The sequence below is a fragment of the Glycine soja genome, chromosome 15, assembly GCF_004193775.1.
Source record: "Glycine soja cultivar W05 chromosome 15, ASM419377v2, whole genome shotgun sequence".
Classification (NCBI taxonomy): domain Eukaryota; kingdom Viridiplantae; phylum Streptophyta; class Magnoliopsida; order Fabales; family Fabaceae; genus Glycine; species Glycine soja.
The window spans coordinates 51,629,415-51,639,916 of record NC_041016.1 but is presented as its reverse complement, the minus strand read 5'-3'; the positions used below and the strand labels follow the sequence as shown (position 1 = coordinate 51,639,916).

The 10,502-nt window shown below is 31.0% G+C and overlaps 1 protein-coding gene across 1 annotated transcript; it reads right to left on the bottom strand.

Annotated features, from left to right (window-relative positions):
* Positions 1 to 450: 450 nt before the first annotated feature.
* On the bottom strand, positions 451 to 982 carry LOC114385803 (photosystem II 5 kDa protein, chloroplastic-like). Its single transcript, XM_028345868.1, has one exon. The coding sequence runs from the start codon at positions 942 to 944 to the stop codon at positions 630 to 632; it is 315 nt and encodes a 104-aa protein (XP_028201669.1). The 5' UTR covers positions 945 to 982; the 3' UTR covers positions 451 to 629.
* Between the last annotated feature and the right edge of the window lie 9,520 nt (positions 983 to 10,502).

Genomic DNA, 10,502 nt, shown 5'->3' with positions numbered 1-10,502 from the left:
AATTAAATTAATTTTTTTAAAGAAAGTAAAAAAAAAAAACATGTAAAACACAGAATTTTACCTAGGACAATACCCCAAACAATAACAATTTTCTAGTGTATAAAAATATTTAAATATTTATTAACATATAATTATTAAAATTTAAACTAAATAATTAATAATAAATTAAAAATTTAAAATAATGTAAAAAATTACTTATACAAATTATAAAAAGTAAATTTAATATCCGTAAAACACGAGAAACTAAGCTAGGATATATTAAAATTCACACAGATCGAACAAATTTTTGTGTAATGGTTGAATTGCACATTGTTATAAATGTTTGGAATTCAAAATTGCACAAATTTCCTTTCATCTTCATAGACTGCAAATTGTTTTTCTTTCCTCCCCTCGAAGGGGGAAAAGTAGTAAGCTCTTATTCAACTTCAAACTAAGCGAACAAAGAAAATCAAAAGGAAAAATAATGTTACTTGGTTAAGCATTAAACTGGCGACACCAAAGACACAAAGCAAAGCTCGATAGTTTTATGAACATCTTGTACAGTGAGGATCAAATGAAATCATCAAAGCATTACAACAACCCCATTGTACATTTCCAATCATCAGAAGTAAAATAAAAACCAAAGTCCCTCAATTGCGACAAATCCTAGCAGTTGGCATGGTGACACAAATCGGAGCATACTTTTTCTTGGCTTCTGGGGTTCCTGGTTTAGGCTCATCTGCCACTGCCATCCCAGCAACAGAGCAAACAGCAGCCGCCGCCGCGGCGAACATCAAGTTCCTCCTTCCATTGCTACCATCCATGTCATTGTCATAACTGACCTTTTCTGCTTCAACAGCTTTGGCAGCATTCACTACGAGTGATCTCCTCTGCGTTGCTACTGCCGACCGGTTGGTGACGGCTGGGCTGCCAAGGATGGAAGCTGTCATGGTGAATGATGCCATTTTTGCAATGTAATCTGAATACTGAACCAAAGAATGAACCAAAGGATGAATATATGGAACGTAAATCACAAACTAGGGCATTGTGGTAGTAGGACCATGTAATCTTATCTCGTTCATGAAATGCCCAATAAGCTATTGCCACGTTGAATAACTGATAATATAATGGAGCCCAGTGGTCCTGGGGCGTGTGTAGAGAAGGATCAGAAAAATGAGGATTGTAGTTGTTTAACGTTAGTCTTATCTGATATAGAGTAATATGAGCCACCCAACATTCTTCTAAAGAGATGTTGACGGAATATTACCTAATTATCTGTCTTAACTATTTCCTGATTGTGTAATTAGCAGCTAACTAATTGTGTAAAGGCTGCAGCAAACATGATGCTCATATGATGATAGCGAATTATAAGTGAAAGTAAAAATTAGAACATCATTGATAGATATACAACTTTCTTCACGCAAATGAAAGAGAGAAGCACTACCAGAAAAGTGACTATTACATAGGAAATTTCCTCTGGATTTTGTAAGAAATCTGCAGCAATTTCCTCTGCAATTTCCTCGGATTTGAATTCAATTAAAAAATTGGTATGAAATTTCCTGTGGAAAAGTTAGCAGGTAATTTTCCTATGAATTTTCTTGTAGAAAATTTCACAAGAAACATTGATGTCGATTTTTGAATCTGCAGTTAATTTTCATGAGGAATTGCTAACCTACATACCCCTATTTTTTAATATGAATGCATTAACAAGTTATAATTAGATATTATCTTAAAATACACTAATGATATAGCTTACTAATGTAAAATACTAAAAAATAGAAGTATTTACATTAGCTAATACTAGTGGGATTTGTTACTCTACACATTTATATTTTTTAGTATGAGTGTATTAACAAATTATAATTATGTGATTGTCTTAAAATACACCATTAATGTAGCTTGTTAATGCACACATAGGAGTGTGTAGGTAACAAATGCGAATGGGATTTGCTAACATACATATACTACTATTTTTTTAATATGGGTATCTTAGCCGCTTATAACTGGATCATGTAATCCGTAAATTTAATTTAAACATACGGATCAATCATGAACTCACATACCTTCAACGTAGGGTAATTTTGGAATTAACACAAAATATTGGGTGCACAAGCAATAAAGCTGGTGCACCTAGCAACACCCACCTGTATATAATAAAATGAAGCCCATATCCTTAAAAAGACATTTCAATCAAATACCAACTAACAAATGCAAGAGCATTTATTGCAATATCATATCTCAGCATATAGAAAGGAAAAAACTTGAAAGCTGATAGGATAACACTACAAGTCCAATTGGTACTAGTGCTGACTAGGACCTAAATGAAGGTGGTGAAGGAAAAAGAGGTGTTCAAAACAGGCATAGCGAAAAATTAGGATCTATGTTGCATTTAAATTATATTGAATTTAAAGGTGTATGTATCTGGTGAGCTTGTGAAGCAACAAAATTTTTCTTTAATATTGTCAAGACTCTATGTGTATCCACATCTTTCAAAACCAATTTTTGTTAGCAACTCTTTGATGAATAGAACTCTAAAGAACAAACATTATTTCTACTTTTTAAGTCTAAAACTAGACTCTTTTCTAGTTTGTTTTTGGCACACTTTGTCTCTCCTTCTATTTATAATATTAAAGAGATATGAATTTGGGTTTTTTTAAGAAAAAAAAGAAATATCTTATTTAAAATAATTTCATATTTTTTTACCTTTATAAAAATAAAAATTATCTCATATCTTTTATTTTAAGAAACTTCTTGTTATAAAACAAAGATAATTCACAATTAATCACATGATTTGATCCTGATATGTAACAATAGATGATTATTCTTATTTTATGAACAATCTTCACATTTATAAAATAATACTTCTTTTTTATATTAATTATATTCTTGGTGCTAGCAAAGAATATAATAATATTCCACTAAAATATTTATTTGATTAAATTAAATCCTCTAATTTAATTATCAAATAAATTATTTTCTTTTGCAAAGATTGGAACGCTCATTGGTGCGTGATCCCAGAGGTTCAATACTAAATCGGTAGTAAATTAATCATAATTAATTTATTAATCAAGGTAGGCATCTAGTAACACTTCTTAATGTCCGGATAGCATGGAGTAACAATTTTTACCTTCAAGAACCAATAGAAGAATAATGTAATATTTCTTTTCATCATTTACAGCTCAAGGTTAACTTTAGAGTATAGTATTATCGTCAAACTCTAATAAGTTAACACATTTAATCAATGAATGACTTATGAAACTCTTTTCTTCTTTCATTCAATTGCCCTGACCAAGGTCTTAATTGTATCATAGAGTCCAAACTCATTACCTAAAGTTGATAAATTCCTTCATGATTAATCGTTAATTCCACAAGTATTTAATCATATCCAATATTCATTCAACTAATGCCCTAAGGCATTAGGTGTCCGAAATTAAAATATAACAAACAACTTGTTAATTACTATGATAATCTCAAGTCAAAGGAAATTATTATATTTCTTATTGAGAACTTCCTATTGACATATCAAGGTAATATTAACTATTAGGAATTCTCAATTAAGTCAGTTTAATGATGACATCCACATTTACATCATTTATATATTCAATTTAATAAATGGGATCTATTAATCTTTATCTAATAAAGACCATTACATATATATTAATCTATCCGAATTATTGATGACCTATTCACAATAATCTCATGTCAATAATAATTTAGATTAAAATTATAAATGACTTATTTCTCATTATCATAATTTTTATCATGATAGAAAGTCTCTAATTTTAATCAATGACTTGTTAATTAACAATTTAATAAAATAATAAATATGAAAATAAAATAAAGAACAATTCTTTACTAAAATTGATAACATGATAGATTGGATCTTAAACATACATATTTATCCCTAATAGGTGGGTCTGGTGACTCAAGTAGGCCCAAACGCTTATCAAAGAGGCCACAAGGGTGGAAGTATTGCGTGCATTAGGACTTAGGCTTATTCTTTTGTTATAGGTAGCAAATCCAATATGAATTCTCTGTGTAGTGCAATGCACCAATCATGGGATTTAGTTTGTTACTAGATTCCTTTCATTTTGTTAGCCATTTCCATTATAAAGGCTCATGTACTACACAGATGAAATAAATGAGAAAAAGCATAATTCTTAATTTCTCTCTCTTATCTTCTCTTAGGAGGTTTCTTTCTGACCTCGAATGCAGGATCAAATTTCAATTCCTTTTTAGTGAGAATCCACCCTTATTATCCGATGCTTTCATTGAGAGTCCAAGTTCTTTATGTTTATTGCAGATGACCTTTTGCCACTTATCAAGCTAGAGGATGCCTCTTTTGCTTTAGATCCAAGTGGTTCAGATGACCCTCCTTTGATCCAAACTAGCTTCAATGCTTTTTCAGGACAACTCCCACTCGAAGGCATCATGTTGATTGATGGTGGGAGTATCCACAATTTTATTTAGGATTGTATGGTACGTTTTCTCAACCTTCAGGCCAACTCACTTCACCATTGATGGTCATGGTAGGTGATGGCAGCAAGCTCTCTTGCTCTAGTGTATGTTGGGTTGTTCCGATTTTAATCTAATCTCATTGTTTCGACGTGGACTTGTTTGTGATGTCTATTGCAAGAGTGGATCTCTCCTTTTTGGGCTTGAGTGACTCAAGACTTTGGGCCCAATAATGACTGATTATAACCTCCTTAACATGAGATTCATGAAGGAGTCTCAGCTAGTGGAGTTAAAGGGTCAAGCCTCTTCTAGCCAATGAAGCTTAACCATCACCAAGTTAAGCATTTGCTTACCATGAACCAGGCTATAACTTTCTTTCACCTCCAAGTTGCCTCTACTTTCCCAACCCATCCTTTAACTAACGACCTAGCCAATGATGTCGTTTGGCCTATGCAATGCCCCTCCATGTTTCAACACCATGAATGAGTTATTACTTCCTTACCTTTGTCAATTCATCCCCGTATTTTTCGATGATATCCTCATTTTCAAATAGTACTAGAGGACCACCTAAAAGGAAGATTGAGTATTTGAGACATATAATGCCAACCACCGGTGTTGAGCCTGTCCTGACTAAGATTTAGGTCATGCTTGTTTGGCCAACCCCTATTTCCCCTAAATTTTTACATGGATTTCTTAGCTTGACTATTTTTTATCATAGGTTTTTAAAGGACTATGCTCGGGTTGCATCCCCCACTTTCACCTTTCTCTGCAAGGATAGTTTTACGTGGGGCTCGAATGCTTAGCTTGCATTTGAACATCTCAAGGTTACTATGAATCAGGCACCAGTTCTTGCTCTACCTAATTTTTCTTTTCCTTTCATTGTGGAGATTGATGCATCTGGCTTGGGCATGGGAGTTGTCCTAATGCAGAATCATAATCCCATTGCTTTCTTCAGCAAGCAATTCTATGCTAGGTTTTAGCGTTCTTCCACCTATATTCTCGAACTTTATGCCATCACTACCACAGTGAAGAGATGTCGACAATACCTTCAAGGCCACCGTTTTGTCATTCTCACAGATCATTGTAGTCTAAAGGAGTTTATATCCCAATTCATCTATTATTCCATTAAACGTTCTAAGTTTTATTGTATTATTTTTATGAGTGCAATTCCTTCCACCTAGGAGAGGAAAATATGAACCTTGTTTTGCTTTAATTCTATCAATTCAATACTTCATCTTGAGTTTTTTTATATGTTTCTGAACTTAATGTTTTTTTTCATTGGTCATCTTATAGATGAATTCAAGAATTAACTTGCACTTTGGAGAGACTTTTTGAAATCTGAACATGAATTAATTACTTAATTGAGATTATCTTTAGGGATAAAATAATATTGGTCAATCTTGCTAATTCTCAACAATTAATGTTGATTCCTTGTCTTGGTATGTCCAAGGGATTGGGTATTGAGCAAGTAGTTTAGAATTTGCGACCATGCGAGAGTTGGGTAGAATACATTAGTGTATTGGGGATGAGCAACAAAGATGAGTAAAGAATTGTGAAGTTACAATGGATCGAGAGAATTCCAAGTCCAAACCAAGAACAAAACAAAAATACAAAAAACTCATCTAGATCGACGTCACCATTCAAGTATAGTATTTCTATCTTTACTTAATTATTTTATTGTCATTTTATTTTTATTTCAATTTATTTTATGTTATTTATTTTGTGACAATCACAAAATAAAAATACAAAAAATTAGTTTAGTTAAATAATTACATGAAATCCCTCATTTATTTCTTTGGGAGACAACCTGGACGATAATTCAGTTACTACATCATGATTGAGTTACATTTTGCCTATAAGTTGAATTTAACGTGAAATAAAACCCTAACTATAGGACTTCAAGTCCAACTGGTACTAGTGCTAACCAGGACCTAAATGAAGGTGGGCTTGCTGACTTAAGCAGGGATAAACGCTTATCAAAGAGGCCACAAGGGTGGGGAGAATTACGAGCATTAGTATTTAGGCTTATGCTTTTGTCGTAGGTAGCAAATCCAATATGAATTCTTTATGTAGTGATGTGCACTAATCTTGGGATTTAGTTTGTTGCTAGATTCCTTTCATTATGTTAGAATTTTGTTAGCCATTTCCATTATAAAGGCTCATCTATTGTACAAATGGAATAATAAGAAAAAGTATAATTCTTAATTTCTCTCTCTTATGTTCTATTATGAGGTTTCTATCGTGATCTCGAATGTAGGATCTAATTTCAATTCCCTTTTAGTGAGAATTAGCCCTTATAAAAAATGGTAGCCAAATTTTGTTTTTTTGAAAGACAAAATGTGTGTGTGAATATATATATATATATATATATATATATATAAGATGTATAGTAAGAAGCTATATCAATCCCAAAAGCAAAAAATTGGAATTCCAAGTGACTATAATCCCTCCACTTCTACGTCAAAAAGACTAATAATCCTTCCTATGCATAACATAGGCTCCTTACACCATGACTTAAACCTAACACCTGCCTTGATTCCTTTTTATAACATAACCATTGCCATGAAAAACACATAATGAGATCAAAAGATTGTCCCATGTCAGATGTTTCCCCTTTAAAGATTATCCCATTCCTTGTTAGCCAATTTATCCAACATATGACATGCCAAAAAACTTACTTTACCCTGATCAATCTTGATCACCTCACACAATTTCCTAATAGAGAGTAGAGTTGGCTAATATGTTGAGGGACTATGGATCTGATACTTAACCATCTAAGCATCATATTCCACAACTAGTAAGCAAAAGTCCAATAAAGAAACAAAAGATCAATCCCTTTGGTTGCTAAACAACAGAACATGCAAGAGTTGTGTATATCATGGATGACTACCCCCCTGTGTATCAGTTGAGCAGTAGTTTGGAGCCTATCTATTAGTAGTCTCCAAGCAAACACTAACACCTTAGAGGGAATTTTACATTTCTAGAAGTTCCTAGATTGGGGCTCAATATTTTTCCATCCCAAAAGAAACTTTGATTTAGGTGAAATTTAAGGCTAAACCTATGTTTTAACATGCAAAGAACTCATTTTTGGCATAAAAAACTCAAGCAAAGTAGCTCAACACACCGATTCAAGACATGGCAGCAAGCTTGAAAATTTCAAAATAACATGTTCAAGGAAGTTCAACAAGCATATGGTTCAAGAGATGGAGAGACCCCCTTTACCTCTTGATGAATTCACAAAATCTTGAAGGAGAATGAAGAATGTTCAGTTTTCAAAGTTTCCTTTCATGAATAAAACAAAATGACAGTTTCAAGTTATTAGAGAAGCTAGAACAAGAGAATGAAGAAGAATAAGGTCTAGGATGAATGATGAAACTCATTTACCTAAGCTTGATGAGTCAAAGACTCAAGGACACTAGGAACAAGCTTGGAAGAAGAAGAAGCAAAGCAGAACTCTCCTCCCTCAAGGTAGAACTCGTGCAAAAATGGTGAATATGAGCTTCGATTTTTTTTTTCTCACAATGCACAAGAAGATAAGGCATGGGTTTCAAGGTGACAAGACTTTGTGACACTTGAATGACCCCCTTGGCTTCCATTTTGAATATGCCACTCCATGCCACAAATTGGTAGTTTTGCTTTTGCAAAACTACCAAAAATGGAAGGGATATGGTTTTCCAAAAATGGGTATTTTTTTTACCAAAACTAGTAAATCTTATCTTAATCGCCTAGTTTATTGTGTTAATCTGCCTAGGAATATGTGTACCTAGAATGAACCTCACACAGAGTTACCGCTCAGTGCATAATGCAATTCTGCTACAGGTGGAATTTTTGTTTAGGTAGTTTCCAAATTCCGGCTAACTAACTAAATAAATTATTTACACTAAAAAAATATAACTAACACTACACTTATACAATTAATATCATATAGAGAATACATTAAAATCACACAAACATGTAATAAAATTACACAGTACAAAATTTCCATTGTCTAGTCCTTAACAGTGCAATTTTACACGTGTAAGAAAATAAATTGAGAAGGAAATTCCAAGATGTTACATAGAGATTGAGTTGTAGAGCAAAGTGTTAGTGACTAATATTTGTAACTTGTTGAAGTTAAGGGGACTTGGTGGTTTGCCATGAACTGAACTTAGTCTTAGTGGTCGAGACAAGCCAGTATAACTTGTTATGTCGTATCTTACTTGTTCTTTTCTTCTGTACTTTAAACTGACTCAGGGCTTGAATTGAATTTTTGCTTTTGAAAATTTCTATTTGTTTTATAAAATAAGAGGCCATCGTTTGAACCGTCTTGCGAAAATTTGATATTAATTACTTTTATAAAATTAATTATGTATAGAAATATTAATTAATTATTTAAAATTAAAATAAACCTAATACATATTGCTAACCTTACCGTGTAATTTATAAAAAAAAATTGATAATATAAATTGTTGTTATAAATATAACATAAATGAATCATAAACGTTTCATGCTCCATTAACCGTCGTGTTGTTTCACAATTTATTTCTATTAAATATTCTTAATTCTACAAATAAATTAAATTATCTATGTATATTTTTTTCTCTATATATTTCACAACTTGGAAGCAACACCCTCATGGCATGAGATGTAATCCTCAGAATTAAACACAAAAATACTTCACTTTCTTCTTTCATATTACAGAACTTCATAATTTTATTCATTTTTGTTCTTGACATAAGACTTCCTTTCTTTCAATATGTTTTAGTTGGTTTATAATTAGCAATGTCACTTTTTGGGTAGGTAAAGAGGAGAATTTTCTTATGGCAATGTATCATCATTTGGTGAGGAATAGGGATTGAAAACTAGGAAGAGAAGCACCTACTACTTTAAGATCACCCAATGACTAATTATGTATATTATCTTTCTCTATCTTTTATTATCTTTTATGATTTTTTGTTTTTTTTTCTCATTTTTCTATTTGGTTATTTTACACTCTTATAATTATTGTTCAGGTTTTCAAACATATTCTTCTATTTCTTTTTACTACTAATATATTTTGAACATTTTTTGTGAATAGTCAACTAAAAAATGTAACTAATAATCTAACTCAATTATAATGTAATTAGATTTAATATACTATTAATTATTTTGAAAAATAGAAATTTTATTTATATACATATAAATTACAAAATTTAATATTTTTAAGATAATATCTACTCAATTAAAAATATAATTAATCATTTTCATCAATTTTAAAATAGTTACTATTATATGCTAATAAATTTTTTAAATATTTTTAAATTTATTTATGTCCATATATTTTTCAAATAAATAATAAATAAAAATATAAAAATATTTTAAATAAATTCATGCATCACAAGAGTTTAAAATCTAGTAAAAATATTTTCTATCAATTTAAAAATATGATATTTATAAACAAGATTAAGAATAAACAAAGAGTCTAATACAAAAAGCAAAAAATGAGGGTGTCCCACTAAATACTCATTTTGATTCCTAAAAGTATGAGACAATAACAAATTGATTTTGAAAGATAAAAAAAAAAATTGAATTTAGTTCTGAAATATACAAAAAAGTGCTACAAATTGGTCATACAGATAATTTAATGATAAATTGATTCATAAACCTTACAACTTAAGGTCAAATTGGTCATAAAAAATTAGAACTTATTAGTTTCTAAGTGATGATAGATTGGTTCTTAAAATACAAAAAAATTATTGGTTTCTAAAAGTGTGAGGTGATGGTATGACAAATTGGTCATGCAGATAATTTAAAAACAAATTGATCCCTGAACTTTATAATTTAAGATCAAATTGGTCTTAAAAAATTATAACTTATTGTTAAATTGATGTTATAACCTAATGGTAAAATAACTAGTTGATTATATTTTTCTAATACAAAAATCAAAATTTTCATGTTTTAAAGATCAATGTATAAACGCTCCACACTTTTGGGAGCAAAATAAATATTTAGACAAACATATCTCTTTTAGCTAGTAAAAAATGAAATAAAATTCAAATACAAGGTAACCACGAAATAGCAGCGGCATACATATACATATATTCAAATTA

Excerpts from the sequence above, each read along its gene's own strand:
- LOC114385803 (XM_028345868.1), bottom strand. The coding sequence starts at position 944 with ATGGCATCATTCACCATGACAGCTTCCATCCTTGGCAGCCCAGCCGTC.